The sequence below is a fragment of the Cetorhinus maximus genome, chromosome 5 (genome assembly GCF_964194155.1).
Source record: "Cetorhinus maximus chromosome 5, sCetMax3.hap1.1, whole genome shotgun sequence".
Lineage (NCBI taxonomy): Eukaryota > Metazoa > Chordata > Chondrichthyes > Lamniformes > Cetorhinidae > Cetorhinus > Cetorhinus maximus.
Window position 1 is genome coordinate 52,225,514 of NC_135883.1, and position 19,532 is coordinate 52,245,045.

The 19,532-nt window shown below is 41.5% G+C and overlaps 1 protein-coding gene across 2 annotated transcripts in view; it reads left to right on the forward strand.

Annotated features, from left to right (window-relative positions):
- The window catches only part of LOC144680647 (peroxidasin homolog), a 242,312-nt gene that overhangs the window by 104,063 nt on the left and 118,717 nt on the right, over positions 1-19,532 (forward strand). For both annotated transcript variants that reach the window (XM_078541867.1, XM_078541868.1), the window contains exon 3: positions 11,465-11,536. In XM_078541867.1, the coding sequence (XP_078397993.1) occupies positions 11,465-11,536 (72 nt within the window). The remainder of the gene's footprint in view (positions 1-11,464; positions 11,537-19,532) is intronic.

Here is a 19,532-nt window from a genome sequence, read left to right on the forward strand (position 1 = left end):
ACAAGTTTATTTCAAAGATGTAATTTAAAGCACTACAGTATTGTTGTATTTCTAAATTGTATATGCATAAGGCAAGCTTAATTTGCGAACAAGGAGAAATTGTCATGTTGTCCTTTATTATTATAAAGATGCAATCAATAATTCATTAAGACCATAGTGAAACCATTTAACCATCAGTGAAAGCACAACGTATACATCACAACCTGTTGTTTCTTGCTGCTCCTCTAGATGTGCACACAAATACATGAGTTGACTGGAAAAACTTGCAGCTTTTAAACCATTGGTTACATAGGAAATATGGCACAGAAACAGGCCATTTGGCCCAACCAGTCCATGCCAGCATTTATGCTCTATTCAAGCCTGCTGTCATCTTTCCTCATCTAAATCTATCATTGTGACCCTTGTTATGATCCCCATAGAGACCGGATAACTTTTAAAAAGAAATTTGAACTCCTAGTTAATAGCTGAAAGGATGACATGACAAGATTTCCCATTTTACAACTTTTACTGTAGCAAGAAAACTAGGAGCAACATTGACTGAACACTAAGATAAAAGCTCTCCCTGTGGTTTACTTGCGTTCTTTCCCTTTTCCAGCCTGGTAATTTTTAATGCCAGAACTACCTTTCATTGGTGGCGGTTTTTCTTGGAGATTCGGTGTCCATTGCGAGCTAGGCAAATCTTCCAGTCTCACTTCAAATCCTCATAGATTTGGTATTTTCAATCCAAATGCAAGTTCCCATCCATATTCCTGTGCGGTGAAACATTGAGACTTTCAGCCTGTAATTTCTCTCTCTCTCTCTTCCCCAGACCCTGGCAGAGTAACTTGTCGGGCAGGTTCAGTGATATTTTAGGAACGACTGCAACCTGATCCTTCAGTGTGCTTTCCTAAGGATTCTCCCCCTCTCAAGCCCATCTCCATGGCAACATGTATCACATGGGCCTTGTATCCAGCGAGAAACGCTGATTAGTTATTCTTTAGACCCCACCTCCATTCAGCCTTGGAAGTAAGCGGATAGTCTGAAAAATAACCATTTAAAACCCGACATTCTCAACATCCTCCTGGGACTTTGGAGACTAACAGTTTATCTACTATCGGCACAGACGCTTCTGCCATTGCCTCCAAGTGTGAACACCTTTCATCTACTTCCCAGTAAAACGCAGAATTCAGAACAGATCACATGGCCCCCTTCATTCCCCCATTTTACTTTAAATTAACACAGTCCCAATACAACATTGGGTGGAATTTTCCATTCTGGAGACTAAGTCTGGTGGTGGATGGGAAAGTCATTAATTATGCATCTGCGAGGAACCTGGTGAATTTTGTGGTGGGGTGAGCCGGATGTCGCCCGTCCTGCCATTACCTTATAGGGCCGAAGGTCCTGGTGACATATTTAAATGGAACCCAGACAGACACTGCAGGCCAGGAGCTCCTCATTACTACTCCAGAGTCCTTGCGGCTGTAGCTCATACTGGAGAAGCTGGCAGTGAGCAGCCACATCCCAGGACTTAAGCGGGCACCTCTGGTATTGCCTTTTGCTCATCTCTAGATAAGAGCACCACTCTGATACACTCATGGTCAAGCCAGTGCTCACTGTTGCAGTAATCATGTAATGAGCATGCCCTTCACAGGTTGCCCTTCATCTCAAAGGCAGCAGGCAAGTGCTCTGACCTTCAACTGGTCTCCTTCTGGACATGGCATCCCCTCTGCACCCCACCCCTTCCAATGTAAAGGACAACCTGGAGGACCAGAGATGGGTGTTCCTCCCAGTCAGACATGAATGCATATGGAGACATCGCTATCTGAGCAGGGTAATGAGAATCATGTGCAAGAAGCTTCAAGCGGACAACTTTCTGCTTGTCTTCACTACCCTCGATACTCTTTAGAGAGACCATTGGCTTGGTCTCCGCATGACCCCTTGTCAGACATGACCATTCGCCCAGGAGGATGGAGGTTTGGAGTTGGCTACCTTCCTTCACCTGTGACCCTTGGAGGAATCCACCTCCCTCCCTCCCACTCACTGCAGCCTATGGCAAATTGCACAGAATGAATGGCAGCTCCACACTTTGCTGGGATCTCGATGTTATGAGATCCATCAGCCGGGAACAAACTTGCTGCAATGTGGGCTCAACCATAGAGAGGGGAACACAAGTGAACTTCTTTGACATCCAGTTGCCTCATAATTATGTGGGTGTCCCGTTAGTCAGCCACAAGTGCTGACCTTGAACTCCACCCAGCTGAAAAGACCGTCCTCCCACCTTGAGGGATCTCACTGACTGCGTGGTCAAGGTTGTTTTAGAAAAATGGTGCGCCTCACCTTTCAAACCTGCTCCATCACCCTCCCTCTCACCCCCCATCACCATAGACCCAGCCAATATCACCATTCCTCTCCCCTCTGTCACCCTTGAACCTCCCCCTGTTACCCTGGACCCTATCACGATCCACCTCCACATGCCTTTTCTCCCCTCTGTCCCCATGTCACCCTGACCTCAATCCGAGCCACCTGTCTCCCTCCCTCAGTGACCCACCCAATGAGACCTTCACCTACTCACCCTGGACCTGCCATCCTACCATATCCCACTCCCACCTCTGATTGCGACTGTGACTGTTTTCTCTATCACCAGTACCCTGAACCCCAGGATCCTAGCGTCGGCACCACCGATCCCATCCTTTAAGACGCTTCCCTCACCCACCCCCCAGCACAATCCTTGGACTTAATTTGGGCATATGAATATATGAAATAGGAGCAGAAGTAGGCTATTCAGCCTGATGCGCCATTCAATAAGATCATGGCTGATCTGTTGTTTCAAGTTCCATGTTCCCATCTACAATCAAATCACCCCTCGCTCTTCTAAACTCCGGTGGAAACAAGCCCGGTCTGTCCAACCTTTCCTCCTAAGACAACCCACTTATTCCAGATATCAATCTAGTAAACCTCCTTTGAACCGCCTCCGATGCATTTATATCTTTCCTCAGATAAGGAGGCCAAAACTGCACATAGTATTCGAGATGCGGTCTCACCAATGCCCTGTATAATGGAAGCATAGCATCCTTATCTTTATGTTCAATCCCTTTCGTAATAAAGGATAGCATTCCATTAGCTGCCTTAAATTACTTGCTGTACCTGCATACTAACTTTTTGTGACTCATGTACAAGAACACCTGGATCCCTCTGCATCTCAGAGTTAAGCAGCTGTTCTCCATTTAAGTAATACTCTGCTTTTTGTTCTTCCTGCCAAAGTGAACAACTTCATACTTTCCCACATTAAACTCCATTTGCCAGATCTTTGTCCACTCACTCAACCTATCTATATCCATCGACAACTCCTCATGCCCTCTTCACAACATACTTTTGCAAATTTAGCTACCATGTCTTCACTCTCCTCACCTAAGTCATTGATGTAAATCATAAAAAACTGAGGCCCCAGCACAGACCCCTATGGGACTCCACTCGTCACACCCTGCCAATCAGAAAAAGACCCATTTATGCATTTTCTCTGTTTTCTGCCAGCCAGCCAATCTTCCATCTATGCTAATATGTTATCCCCTACACCATGAGCTTTTATTTTCCATACTAACCTGTGACGTGGCACCTTATGAAAATCCTTCTGGAAATCCAAGTGCAGTACGCCTACAGGCTCCCCTTTATCCACATATTATTCCTTCAAAGAACTCTAATAAATTGGTTAAACGTAATTTCCCTTTCACAAAACCATGCTGACTCTTCCCAGTTACCTTGAGCTCTTCCAAAAGTGCCCAGATATAATTTCCTTAATGATCAATTCTAACAACTTCTCCACGACAGACGGCAAGCTAACTGGCCTATAGTTTCCTGTTTTCTGCATTCCCTTCCTTCTTGAATAGAGGGTTTGTATTTCCTACTTTCCAATCTGATGGAACCCTTCCAGAATCTGGTGAATTTTGGAAAATTAACACCAGTGCACCGACTATCTCATTAGCCACCTCTTTTAAGATCCTAGGACCCTGGAGATTTGCCAGCCCGCAGCTCCATCAATTTGCTCAGTACTGTTTCCCTAGCGATTTTAATTTCACTAAGTTCCTTTCTCCCGTTCACCTTCTGATTGCAGCTATTACCAGAATGTCTTTTTGTATCCTCTATAGTGAACGCAGAAGCAAAATATTTGTTCATTTCTTCTGCCATTTCCTTATTATCTACTATTAACTCCCCACTGTCATTCTTTAGAGGACCAACACTCACTTTACTTACTCTTTCCCTTTTTAAATACCTGTAGAATCTCTTGCTATCTGTTTTTACCATACTTAAGAGTGCTGCGGGCAGTTCAGATCGCCATATTATAAAAAGGATATACAAGCACTGGAAAAGTGCAGAGAAGATTTACAAGGTTTACCTGAAATGTGTGGGTACACATCAGAAAGGGAATGACAGACTGGGTTCATTTTTCCTTGAAAAAACGTTAAGAGGTGACTTAATAAAAGTCTTTAAAATTATGAAAGATTTTGATAAGAGTCGATACAGAGAGAAGATTTCCTCTTGTGAGGAAGGACATAACTCAAGGCCATCAATATAGATAGTGACCAAGAAATACAATACGTAATTCAGACGAAACCTTTTTACCCAAAGGGTGGTGAGAATGTGGAACTCGCTACCGCAGTGAATGGTTGAAGCAAATAGTATAGGTGTATTTAAGGGGAACCTAGTCATGTCAGGGAGAAGGGAATAAAGGTTGTTACAAATGCAATGGGCAGAATTTTCCACTCCCTCCAGTTGCGGGAACCATGATGGACAAGGGCACTTAATTTGGAGGGAGGCAAAAAATCTGTTTCCCGAAGGCTGAATAAACTGTTGGAATTCTGTTCTCCTGACTTTCGAGGCGGGTCAAAGGAAGGGTCGAGCTTCCCATCGAACAGTATCAGGAACCCCATTTGCACGTATTAGCATCCTGGCATGTTCATTAAAAGGCCACCTCGTCGGAATTAAGCTTCCCTCCTCCATGCCTGGAATGTGCAGGTTGCCCTATGAGGATAGGATGTACAGGCTGGGTTTGTTTCCACTGGATTTTAGAAGAGTGAGGGGTAACTTGATTGAAGTATATAAGACCCTGAATGGTCTTGACAAGGTGGACGTGGAAAGGATGTTCCCTCTTGTGGTTAAGTCCAGAACAAGGCGGCGCTGTTTTAAAATTAGGGGTCACCCTTTTAGAACAGAGATGAGGAGAAATTTTTTCTGAGGGTTGTGCAACTTTGGAACTCCCTGCTTCAGAAGGTGGTGAAGGCGGGGTCATTGAATATTTTTAAGGTAGAGGTAGATAGATTCTTGTTAGGCAAGGGAATCAAAGGTTACCGGGGTTAGACGGGAAAGTGGAAACCAAAACACAAAATCATCGGCCATGATCTAATTGAATGGCAGAGCAGGCACAAGGGACTGAATGGTCTACTCCTGTTCCTACTTCTTATGTTCTTATGTTCAATTCAGCACAACCTTCCTACTTTTCAATTCTATTTCACTCTATTCACAAAGCCTTGCTAATTTTTGGCGCAACTTTTTGTGATTGATGCATTTGTACTCCGAGATTCCTTTATTCCTCTAGCCCACCTAGACTTGCACCTCCCAAGTGCTATGTGACCTCCCAATTCTTCATTCCAAAATGTACTCCCTCACATTTACCTGTGTTGAACTTCATTTTCCAATTATTTGCCCATTCTGCAACTGTATTTATGCCCTGTTATTTTGTTTGACTATTGCCTCAATTTGCTGTCATCCACAAATTTAGAAGTTGTTTTTGATTACAAATCATTAATGGAAATTGTGAACATCAGTGGTTCCAGCAATGTACAACACCACTCCCCACCTTCTGCCACTCCTTCATACTTTGTTGCACTATTAGATTGTTTGTGGAATATTCATAGCTGCTAAGTAGTAATTGGGATAACAATGACTGAAGTATGCACATTTTGATGCAGTGTTTAATTTGGGATGCACATGGTTCATAGATTGTTATACTGTTCTTAAGCTCATAATATGTGATGTGCCAGCAGTAGACCTAAGTTCTTTGCCCGTGTGTAAAAGGTTATGCGCAGAATTCAACTTTCCAATTGGTTAAATAAATTAAAATTATTTATGGACTATGCTTCAGCAACCATCTGTGGTCGATAATTCCATGCGCTAACCATCCTGTGTATAAAGATTATTTTCTCCTCTAAACTTCCTCTCTTTGTAATGATCTTGAATTGCTGTCCATTAGTCACCAACTCATTGACCAGTGGAAATAACCTGCCACTTTTTACTTTATCATAATCCTTCATTATCTTGCAAAACTTTGTCAGATCTCTCCCTAACCACCTCAGCTCTAGTGTGATTGGGGGTAGTGGGGGGTGGGGGGCGTGTGGGAGTGAAGAAGCTTGGAAAAACCCTTCCATCTCCCTTGATCATTGCAACATTCATCCATAGTAACATCCCATATTATCATTTTTAACACTGCAAGTTTGTTTCCTTTCCCTATACTTCCAAAATGTATCTAGAATTTTCTACATTGAACAGCATCCATAATAAAAACAACATACTGCAAATGTTGGAAGCCTGAAATAAAAACAAAATGCTTGAAAGGTGCTGCAGACTTTCAGAGCTTTTCCAGCATTTTCTGTTTTTACATGTCTTTTACCCTTTCTATGTCTTGTTGCAGTTTTTTTTCTATAATCCTCATCATAATTTACCACATCCCTTTCCCCCTCCCCTGCAAAATGAGAATCATCTGCACATTTCAGTGTTATTCTTTCAATTCTTAAGTTCAAGTAATTTATTTATGTAATACTTAAGAATAGCTCCAGTAGACTGCCTTAGAAAACCTCTTACTAGTTGGATAAACATCTTTTTATCCCTATCCTATGCTTTTTTGTTCTCCAACCATCTCCATTCAAATGGCCACCTTTCTGTTTGTTGTTGGCTCTTGTTCTTCAAGCACTTAACGGAACTGGCAGAAAATAATCAAAGGGCAGTGGAAGTTGATGCTAGTTGTTCTTAATTATTTGTCTAGAAATTGTTCCTCATGATTTAAAAGTTGCAAATGGTAAAATGTGATGCTTGTAATTATTAGGCAAAGGTTGAAACCTTCAGAATTTGGAAGAGCTATGAGTTTTAAGTTGCTTTGTTTCCCAATATACCAGAAAGTTGCACAATATTTGGTATCTGCTGCATATTTTGTGCACCACTATCTTTGCAGTAGAAAATATTTTGTTCTGAAGCACATGTTTATAGTGTTGTTGCAAGTAGATTAGGCCTAACCAGTTTGAATCACACCAGGATAAACAGAAGAGCCCTTATTGTAACTGAAGCTTGTTGTATTTAAAAAAGGAAGCAGTTTGCGTGATGGGTTGTGGCATTTTTTTTCTCTGTGCTATGTTTACATATTTTGCGTATACAAAACTGACGCGAAAGGAGTCTTCTTTCAAACGACATCGGGATAAAAGTACAAGTTTACTTGCATTATTACTGCTGATGCAAATATCTAAAATAATTATTGGTTAAATGAAAGAGCAACTAGCTCTGGTTAATTTCTTTTAGAATTTCCAGCACTAGGTGCAACATGTGCGGTGCAACCCATGAAGCAGTAATTAATTGCTCAAAATGTTTAAATTCGCGCACTTCTTCAATTGTAAAATGCTAATGTACTTCCCAAAATTAAATCTTGGCTTCAAAGATGAAGGACTGTTCACTGCTTCTTAATTGCTGAGATAGAACTGTGTGGTGTTACAAAAACAAAGTTTATAGGATAGTTATGTTTTGGGACTGTCTCTTTAAATTAAAGTAAAATGGAGGAAATAAAGGGAATCATGTGACCAGTCCTACATCCTGCTGACAAGAAGCCTGGGTGGTGTGATTGTTAAAGATTGAAGGAGGCTCCAGGTTGTTTTACTGGGAAGTAGGTGAAAGGTATTCACATTTGTAGACAATGGCAGAAGCATCTGTGCTGACAGTGGATAAACTGTTAGTCTCCAAGGTCCCAGGAAGGTGTTGGGAATATCGGGTTTTAAATGGTTATGCTTTAAACTATCCATTTACTTCCAAGACTGAACAGAGTTGGGTCTAAAGAATAGCTAAACAGCATTTCTCGCTGGATACCAGGCCTATGTAATTCACATTGCCATGGCGATGGGCTTTGAGAGAGGAACAGGCAATAGAAAGCCATTGAAGTATCAGCGCAGGTCAGAGGCTGAGAATTCTGTGGCGAGTAACTCACCTCCTGACTCCCCAAAGCCTGCCCACCATCTACAAGGCACAAGTCAGGAGTGTGATGCAGTACTCTCCACTTGCCTGGATGAGTGCACCTCCAACAACAACACAAGAAGCTTGCCACCACCCAGGACAAAGCAGCCCACTTGATTGGCACCCCCTCCACCACCTTCAACACTTACTCCCTCCACCACTGACGCACAGGGGCAGCAGTTTGTGCCATCTACAAGATGCACTGCAGCAGCTCACCAAGGATCCTTCAATAGCACCTTCCCAGCTCACAACCTTTACCACCTAAAAGGACAAGGACAGCAGATACATGGGAACACCACCACCTGTAAGTTCCCCTCTAAACCACACACCATCCTGACTTGGAACTATATTGCCATTCGTTCACTGTCACCGGTTCAAAATCCTGCAATGCCCTTCCTAACAGCACTGTGGATGTACCTACAGCACATGGCCTGCAGGGGTTCAAGAAGGCAGCTCACCACCACCTTCTCAAGGGCAATTTGGGATGGGCAATAATAGCCAGCGACACCCACATCCCGTGAAAGAGTTTTTAAAAACTCAAGGATTTAAAGGAGGCTGAAAGATTCACCTAGCTTGGCTAGGGGGAGGGATCTCCAAAGTAAACCTCACCATGAAATTCAGTTCAGGAATTAGAAATTATCTGGCTGGAAAGGAAAACAAAAGCGAGCCATCAGGAGCTGAGAATAGCTTTGGACAGATTCCTAGAGAATGAAGTGTCCAGTTAAGGGACTGAGTAAAGTATAACTGCAGAGGGGAATTTTAGGTCTTTTTAAAAATCAAATAGTGAAATATTTATGTAATTTAGCATATAAGTTGCCTACTGAAATAGTGTTATGTTAATGTTGCTTTTAGTTTGTATGTTCCAGTAAAAGTCTTCAAACTTGAAATCTTGCTTTGTGATCCCAGTCTGTCACTGGAAATTTAAATATCTTTCTAAACGTTATTTGGTGAGAGTGGCACCATAAGCTGCATATCTCCGATTGTGACTACTCGCAGTTATTTGAATGATCTTATACCCAGTTTATATTAATTCGGCTTCAATGCACTGGTTCCCATTACCTTGAGCTGAATCTGCTGCCTTGATGCTGGACTTGGTAACACCCATACATGCGATTCACATGCGTGTAACTATGCTGAAGTGCCAATTGTGATTTGTTTTGCTGTTGTCTGTCCAAATTTCACCTGTGGCTTTGTACATCTAGTTGTGGACCTTCTCCAATATTGGAGAAAGCTATAGACCAACCTATAGATCAGGGGGGCGGCAGCACAGTTGTAACTTTATAGGACTAGTAACCCATTCGCTCGGATTAATGCTCCAGAGACATCAGTTCAAATTTCACCACTGCAGCTTGGGAATTTAAATTCAATTAATTAAATCTGGAATAAACTGTTAATCACATTAATAATGATCATGAAGCTAACGGACTGTCGTTAAAAACCCATTTGGCTATGCCCTTAAGGGGTGAAACCTGCCATACTTGCCCTGGCCTACATTTGGCGCCACACGTACAGCTATGTGGTTGACTCTTAACTTCCCTTTGAAATGGCCTAGCAAGCCATTCAGTTGTATGAAAATGCAAAAAAGAGCATTGGGTGTACCTATGCCACATGGTCTGCAACTGTTCAATAAGGCAGCTCACCACCAACTTCTCATGAGTAGTTAGGGATGGATAATAAATGCCTGCCAGGCCAACGGCAGTCACATTCCAAGAACAAATCTAAAAAAATGTACTAAAAATGGTCAGACTCAGAGTGCCAGACTTGATGCCAGATTAGCGGAAGTTAATATGGCTTTGATGACAACTGCATTCTGGTCATAGGCAAGAAGTGAAACCTCTGTCCCAGACAGTTTTTTTATTACTGCATTACCACCTCGAGCACTCATTGGAGGCAATCATGTAGTATAAAAGAATAAAAGTATGGGTACAATAGCATAATCGTTATGTGACTGGACATGTAATCCACCATAATCATTCATTCCGTCCATCACTGACGCACAGTGGGAGCAGTGTGTACTATGTACAAGATGCACTGCAGCAACTCACCAAGGCTGCTTCAGCAACATCTTTCAAATCTACGACTTGTACCACCCAGAAGGAGAAGACATGAGTAAACAGAAGTAAACACATGAGAAGACGAGCACCTGCAATTTCCCTTTCAATTCACACCATCCTGAATCAAAACTATATTGCTGTCCCATCATAGCTGCTGCTTGATTGATTGGCACCCCATCCACCCCCTTAAACATTCGCACCCTTCATCACCGGCGCACAGTGGCTCCAGTGTGTGCAGCATTTCATCAAGGCTCCTTCAATAGCACCTTCCGAACCATAATCTGTACCGTCCAGAAGCACAAAGGGAACACTGCCATCTGCATGTTCCCTCCCCGACTTGGGACTATATCTTTGCACCTTCGCTGTCAATGGATCAAAATTCTAGAACTCCCTTCTTAACAGCATTGTGGGTGCACTTGCACCAGATGGGCTGCAGCGGATCACAAATGCAGCCCACCACCACCTTAAAGGGAGTTAGGGATGAGCAACAAATCCTGGCTTTGCCGGTGATGCACATGAGCCCAAATCTTAACGTGGCAATTTGAATTCAGTTTGTTTAAAATAGCCAGTTTTTACTTTCCTTTTCATCAGTAAGAGACCAAGTTGTTGTTCTCCCTGCCACGACTCCCACCCCCAAAAAAACATCTTAAGTACTTTAAGAGTCATGCATTTTTAAGCAAAATGAGTGGTTCACGTGAGCCTCAACTGTTGTCAGAACGTAAATAGGAACATGTGTAGACCATTCGGCCCCTCGAGCCTGCTCCTCCACTTAATAAGATAATGGCTGATCTTTTAAATTCCACCAGCTGGTGTGGTGGATTTGAACCCATGACCCCAAAGCATTAGCCTGGGCTTCTGGATTATTAGTCTGGTGGCGTTACCACTAAGCCATTCAGTGACAAGTTGACTGTTATCATTTTAATACTACGGAGCTATGACAAAGTGTTGGTTCTAAAATTATAAAGAGCACCAGTGAGTGTTTTAGTGTTCCACATTGATTTCTGCATAGGCGATTCTGACAGCATAAATTAGATAAAAGCAGTTTTTCTAAAGTAGATGCGTGTTCCAGTTTGGGGGGAAAAGCTAAATGAACACGCAATATAGTTTAAAAGAAGTAAAGTTACTTTCGTATTCTTTTGGCTTGTAACACGTTTTTCTTACTTTTCCAGACTGTTAAACAACAACCAAATTAGGAGAATTCCTAGGGGTGCATTTGAAGATCTGGAGAACTTAAAATATCTGTGAGTAAATCACTTCAGTGTTTGAATTAATGGTCAGTTGAACTGCTGTAGAATTTTGAGCAAATATGTGTTCAGTTCTTGTTTCCTTTTTCTCTTGTCAAATTCCCAATAATGCCTGAAGTCAAAGAATCAAAAATAATTCAAGGTGATTGCTGAGCACTGCCTTGCAGGACAGTTGTATTTTAGAGTCTATGTGTGCCTAGTATGAAGATACATAGGAAAGTTTACATTTTATAGAAGTGGACATGTATTTAACCTTTGCATTTTGTGTTAGTGGTGAGCACCACCAGCTGAACACACCCTCTATGCATCTTTTTGGTTTGCAGCTGTTACTGGTGGAGAGGCCAACCCGGATTGAGTTGGTTTCTTGGTGTTATGCTTTCTTTCTGTGTGAAGACTGTCCTGAACACGATCCATTTTAAGACTGTTTGTTTTAGTGTGAGAAATCGAACTTAATAAATGTTTTTTGGTGCTGCAAACAAGGAAGCAAAGAAAAGATTTGTTTGTCTAATTTACAGCAGCTGTTATAAGGGTAAAATAAAAGTTGGTGATTTGCTATTTTGAAATTCTCCTCTTTTTGCTGCTGATCAGTTTACTCATGGGTGCACTATTCTGGGGATTGCCAATGAAAATACTGTCTGGATGGCAAGCCTTTTTTAATTGGATGAAAAATATATCAAAGATTTGAGCACATCATGCCTGGAACATCATTATTAATCTTTACTTCTGGATTTTCAACTAAGCAACAAAATGGAGAGTCTTGCTACTTTTTTTTCCATGCCAACTGGGTGTTTTTTCAAGGTTGCTTTAACTTCCAAAATGAAAGGTAGGAGTGAGAAAGCTGAAGGAGAAAAGTAAAGTAAAATACGTTAAATTTAAAATGTTTAAAACATAAAGTGGGAAAGAATTTGATGAAAAAAACACAATTTAAAATAAAAATAGAGTAAAAGAGTAAAAGAAATTTGGAGTGAGCACGAGTTAAGGATGTACAATTTTTAGTTTATGGTTGACTGTGTTTTTGGTTTATGGTAATCTGTGTTAAGGTTTTATTAGTTGTAGTAAGGTTTACTAGCAGTAGTAAAGGTTATTGGGAATTGCAGTGTTAACTTATTAATTATAAATTAAGAAAAGTAAATTAACACACAATAAAGATGGCAAGCAAGGTGTTGCAGAATGTGGGAACTCCTGGACGCTGGTGTGATCCAGGGCAAACTCGTCTGTAGTAAGTGCCTGTACCTTGAGGAGTTTCAGCTCAGAGCCACTGAGCTGGAGATTGAGCCGCAGACACTGCGGCACCTCGGAGGGAGAAGGTTATCTGGACACATTGTACCAGGAGGCAGAAACACCACCTTAGGATAGGGTCTTCTGATTTGGTCAATGGTCAACAGGAGGGTGTGACTGAGAGTGCGGAAGGTATGGGGAAGCCTCAGCCTTTGCATTTGCCCAACAGGTTTGAGGTACTTGCAACCTGTATGGATGAAAGTGAGGGCTACAGGGTGGATGAGTGAATTGACCAAGGCACCATGGTATAGGAAGCTATTCAAGTTGGAGGAGTAAATAGGAATGTAGTGGTAGTAGGGGACTGTATAGTCAGGGGACACAGTTCTCTGCAGCTGAGAGCAAGAGTCCAGAAGGCTGTATCACCTGCCTGGCCCCGGGGTTTGGGACATCTGCTCTGGGCTGAAGAGGAATTTGTAGTGGCAGGGGGAAGATCCAGAGGTTGTGGTTCAAGTAGGTACTAATGACATAGGTAGGACTAGGGAATATGAGCAGCTAGGGGCTAAATTAAAAAGCAGAACCTCAAAGGTAACAATCTCTAGGTCATAACCTGAGCCATGAGCAATTTGGAGTAGAGTAAATAAGGTTAGGGGATTGAATGCTTGGCTCAAAAATTGGTGTGGGAGAAATGGGTTCCAATTCATGAGGCACTGGCACCAGTACTGGGAAAAGTTGGAGCTGTACCGTTGGGATGGTCTACACCTGAACCATGCTGGGACCAGTGTTCTGGCGAGTTGTACAACTAGGTTGGTAGGGTGGACTTTAAACTAAATAGTGGGGGCAAAGGATCAAGTGTAGGAAGATGTTGATTAATTAAAGAGAGAAGGCAAGGCAAGAGAGCGAGGTAGTAATAAGAGAAGTGACAGTCAAGTATGGCAGGAAGGGACGGTGCACACAAACTTGAGTGCACCAGCAGATAAGGCCAGAGATTGAAAAAACAGTAAAAGATTGAGTTAAAGGCTCTGTATTGAATGCACGTAATATTTGTAACAGAACAGATGAATTGACATCGCGAAAAGAAATAAATATGTATGATCTGATAGCTATTATAGAGACATGGCTGCAAGATGACAAAGGCTGGGACCTGAATATTCAAGGGCACAACATTTCGGAAAGACAAAGTTAGGAAAAGGTAGGGGTTGGGGTAGCTCTGTTAATTAAGGATGACAGTTGTAAAATAGAGAGAGATGACCTTTGTTCGAAAGATCAGGATGTAGAATCAGTTTGGGGTGAAGTAAGAAATAGTAACGGTAGGAAGTCGCTTGTGGGAGTAGTTTATAGGCCCCCTAATGGTAATCACACTGTCGAATGGAGTGTACAGGAAGAAATAATGGGGCTTGTGAAGAAAGTACGGTGATAATCATGGGTGATTTTAGTCTACATATAGATTGGGCGATTGGCAATGGTAGCCTGGAAGATACCAGATTGGTAGTGGTAGCCTGGAAAATGAGTTCATGAGTGTTTTCGGGAAAATTTCTTAGAGCAGCACGTACTGGAGCCAACTGGAGATGGACTGCACTAGACCTGGTAACGTGTGATGAGACAGGATTAACTAATGACCTCTTAGTAAAGACAGCCCTAGGTAGCAGTGATCATAACATGATTGAATTTCGCATTCAGTTCAAGGGAGAAAAAAGTGGGTCTAAGAATAGTGTTTTGAATTTAAATAAGGGCCATTATGAGGCTATGAAGACAGAGCCTGCTAAAGTGAACTGCGAAATTAGGTTAAGGGATAAATCAGTAAAGATGCAGTAGCAAACATTTAAGGAGATATTTCGTAACACTGAGAAAGAAAGTGAGAAAGAAAGACACTCGGAGAAGGACATACCACCCGTGGCTAACTAAGGAAGTTAAACATAGTGTCAAATTGAAAGATGAAGCGTAAAATTCTGCGAAGGTTACTGGCTGGTTGGAAGATTAGATCGAATGTAAAAAAACAGCAAAGAATTACTAAAAATAAAGTATTAAGGAGGGAGAAATTAGGGTACGAGAGAAAGCAAGCTAGAAATGCAAAAACAGTTGGTTCCTACAGGTTTTTAACAAAGAAAAGAGTAATTAAAGTGAACATTGGTCCTCTACATGGTGAGTCTGGAATTAATAATGGAAAATAAGGAAATAGCGGATGAATTAAACGGATATTTTGCACCTGTCTTCACCACAGAGGATACAAGTAACACCCAGAAGTAAATGTGCATAAGTGGTGAAAGGGAGGGAGGGACTTAAAACAATTGCAATCACTACATTGGCAGAAAAAATAAAAAAAATCAGCACATTATTTAAATGGAGAGAGATTGCAGAGCTCTGAGGTACAGGGGGATCTGGGTGTCCTTGTACATGAATCACAAAAAGTTAGTATGCAGGTACAGCAAATGATTAGGAAAGTAATGGAATGTTGTTTATTGCAAGGGAAATGGAAGATAAAAGTAGGGATGTTTTGCGACAGTTGTAAGGGATACCAGTGAGACCACATTTGGAGTCTCCTTATTTAAGAAAGGACATAGTTGCATTAGAAACAGTTCAGAAGGTTCATTTGACTGATCCCTGGATTGAGGGTGTTATCTAATGAGGAAATATTGGGCCTGTATCCACTGGAGCTTGGAAGAATGAGAGGCAATCTTATTGAAACATATAAGATCCTGAGGGGACTTCACAAGGCGATTGCTAAAAGGATGTGAGAGAGAGACTAGAACTAGGCAACACAGTTTAAAAATAAGGGGCCTCCCATTTAAGATGGATATGAGGAGAAACTTTTTCTCTGAGGGTCGTGAGTCTTTTGAACTCTTTTCTCCACAGAGCGGTGGGGCTGGGTCATTGAATATTTTTAAGGTTGAGTTACATTGGCTCCTTTGTCAATCAAAAGTCTATAAGTGTCTAGGGGATAGGAAGAAAAGTAGAATTGAGGCCACAATCAGATTGGCCATGATCTTATTGAATGGTAGAGCAGCCTCGAGGGGCTGAATGGTCACAGCCTCCTAGTTTCATATGTTCGCTTTAATATTTTAATCATTCTACTTCTGATGTAGGAGTATTTTCATTACTGCAATTATTTTTTCAGTGCCTCTGTGCTTATAACTTGAAAATTCCACCAGCATCGGTTGAGGGGAATTTTCTGAGTTTAAAACTATTTATCATTCTGAAGAGCAGTGTGTTCTTTTTCATTGCTCTACAGCCAACTTCCTTCTTGTCTCTGTTAAAGGTGGTGATTCATGCTGAGTTATGACTCCAGCACAAACAGCCCTCCTGTGCATTGCCCAGATGGCCTATCACCATACCTAAAATTTTGACGGAGTGCAGGGCATTTCAGTTTAAGCCAAGATTCATGTGCATGCTTTCCAGGAGGAGAGAATGCATTGCAACCAAGAGTGGTAATTCTGGCTTGCCTATTTTAAATTATTTCCCCCCACTCACCCCCCACCCTCCCATCCTCTCCTTCACCTTGGGCTTTTTCATTGCTCCAACAGCTACTCTGGCTATGATCAGCTAGCTCAGCTCAAGAATGAAATCAAGCATATTGTTTGTATGGCTCAGTGTCACATTACACTGAGGCTTTGGAGAGCAATTTGTGCAATTTATACCAATTTCTTAAAAATAAGACAGAACACATACCAGTTCGGCCTCAAAAGTGAGAATAGCAGAGGTGTTGATGTCATTGTGCAGCAGGTAACGTACTGGGTACAAGATTTTAGCTGTGTGAGCAGCTGTCTAATTAAGTGATAAAACTGCTGAACTTGAAGGAAAACAAGGTCAAACAGCATTAGGGCTGCATTAATTTGTGAAATGTGTTGTCAGCTTATTTCCTTCGCACAAGTTTTAAATGTGAGAATTATGGTTGTGTTTAGATGTCTGTGCACTCTGATTTTGTATTTTTATTGCTTTGTATAAGGGAACTCACAGTATTTCGAAAGAGAACCTGGTAAATTTTGAGAGTTATCAGTTTTTTTGAAAGAACCATTTTTTGTTTCTTGCTCATGCTAGAATTGCTATCACTGAATGTAGGCAGAATTAAAGATTCCGTAATGCGAAAGGACAAGAGCTGCTCTAAATTTGATGGGTGAATGCAGATCATGTAGGCCAGTTCACAGGGCAATGCAGTATCAAAAATGAGAAGCATCAAGAAGATCCTTAACGCTTTATGAATTGGAAGTTTTGCTTGGCTGACATATTGCCAGGAAACTGGATATATTATTGGCATTTAACAATTCATACCACTGTAAGCTGCATTTAATATCAACTTCATATTAACTTTGGGTTTCAATGCACTAAACTGTTCAATTCATAATGAATGATGCCCCAGAGTTTGCAGTTACCAGCGAAGCAAGTTGATTGTCATTGAGCTTGAAGAAAGCCTTGCTGAGAGATGTACTGATCTCTGTGGCAAGAGCTTTTACCTTTCTTGTGTGCAACTGATTGCAGTGTTCTTTAATGGGGATTTTCAACGTGGAGCAACAGTGAACTTATCAAGCTGTCCATGCAGCCAATCACATCAAAGAATTCTCAGAGCCAGTCAAACAGGAAATGGAAAGCACTAAATTCAAATTGCTTTTTTAAAAAAATTACATAGAGCAGTTTAAAGATTGGGGCAAACACATGGGGTTAAGGTATAAGCCGAAATACAAAAAAAAATCTTTAAGAAGAATTAGTAGTTAATTATAATGGAGACATTTAACAAACCTCCACAAATATCATCCTATGAAAAAAGTAAGTTTTTGTTCAGCAATAGTTATTGCTCAGATTGCTGTTTAAAAATTCTGAATGAACAAGGTGTAGCTTTTTATGGAGTTTGTAACACTGATGTGAGAATGGGAACTGGGAAGTTCTCACCACATCAACTGATTGCCAGCTCTGCTGAGCATGGTCCGCAGTGCAGCCTATGGTGGAACTGAGTGACTGACTGCAGCTTCAGGGTTTCCGTGTTCACCTGCCCATGTGCTAAATTCTGAAGTTGCGGTCAGTTTTAAAGGGAAATGACAGCACACGCTGACAGCCTTTAATGTAATAAAGGTGTAAGTTTGCTGCCAAATAAATTTTGCAGAAAATAGTTGCATACCATGTTAATGTGTTTTTCTTTTCATTTGGGTCAAGTTGAATTGCTGAGTGACTGAATAGAATGAGCTAAGATTTTTTAAACTTAAACTGACTACTAATATTGCTGTGAGCAATCCTAATTAAAACATAGTTTCCTACTAGTTTCAAACTATGTATTACTTGTCGTGTACAGCAGTTTTACAAACTTGCCTGAAATGGCATCTATGAGAACTGGTTTAGTGGATTAAACTGTCGTTCCTTTCTAAGGGTTCAAGCATACTTGTTTAGATTTATTGTGTCATGCATTATATGCATTTGTAATGATCCAAATCTAGTTTTTGAAATATCTTCACGAACAGAACGTTTAGCAAATGTTTTTCATACCTGTTCTCCAAAATAAATAGTCACCTGGTATTTCACGACATCATCACCCATAGCATATCTTTTCGTATGTCAGGTCTCCCTCCTTAACTCATGCATTTCAGTAATGTTCCAGTGATCTTCTGTTCCCAAACAATTTTGTCAGACACATAGTACACTTATGTAGCTAGTGTATATTATGGGAATGCATTTCTTGTCCTGAATAGTTGCAGCTGATTCCTGATGCCCTCTGATTAGGGTTGTTCAAGTTCTGGTTGAACTTCAGGAAAACCAATGAAAACTCTAGTTGAATAGTTGAAGCTTCAAAAGCCCAAGTTATAAAATGAAGACATCCCATTTCTGCATTTTAACGTTAGTATAGAGTGAGTAATATCAGACTTAATGTTCTGAGCTGTCTTTATTTAACAGGCCAGAGTTAGGTTATTTGTTCCACTGCCTCCTTTCAACATTCCATATTTGACTCTCTCTGTGAGGAATCAGGGTTGACAATTAATAGAAGTGGCCAATTTGGATACTGAACTGTACTCTTGTGACAGAACAGTCTACATATATTAGGAAAGTACCAGGGATGAGGAGAACAGAAAAGCTGGCATTACTCTCAAAGCAGCAAAGGTTAAGAGGAGCTTTGATAGTAAAGTTTTGAAGGGCTTTGATGGAGAAAATAAGGGCAAACTGTTTCCAGTGGCTGAATAGTTAGTAACCAAAAGACATGGATTTGACCTAGACCAATACCCTATCCCCACCCCCGGCAACCCATCCATGGAATTCACCACACCAGCACGACACCCCACCTCCCCAATCCTATCCATATAACGTAAACATGTACCTTCTCCCTGGCCTGTCAATTTCAGTGGGACTTTTAACGTACCTGATCTGTGGCAGCAGGTGCCATTTAACAAAAAAAGGGGGTGTGTCCTCCTTCAACCCGACTCTATGATGCTGGGCCTTTAGGACCGCTGTGCTGCCTGGATCTCGCCCAACCTGGGTCGGGAGGTTGGGTGAGACAGGCACGAAAGAAATTCAGTAAGTAATTGGACACGGAGTGGCAATCTCATGCTGATTACCACTCTGAGGAAGTTCCGGCCCATTGTTTTGTTTTGATCTGCAATGCGCTTCCTGAGACGGTGGTGGGGGCAGATTCAGTCGTAACTTTCAAAAGGCAATTGGATAAATACTTGAAGGGGACAAAAAGGGAAAGAGCAGGAGGAGTTGGATTAATTAGATCGCTCTGCTAAAAAAGCGGGCACAGATGTGATGGGCTGAATGGCTTTCTTCTGTGCTGTATCGTTCTACGGTTCTATACTCTGTCAGA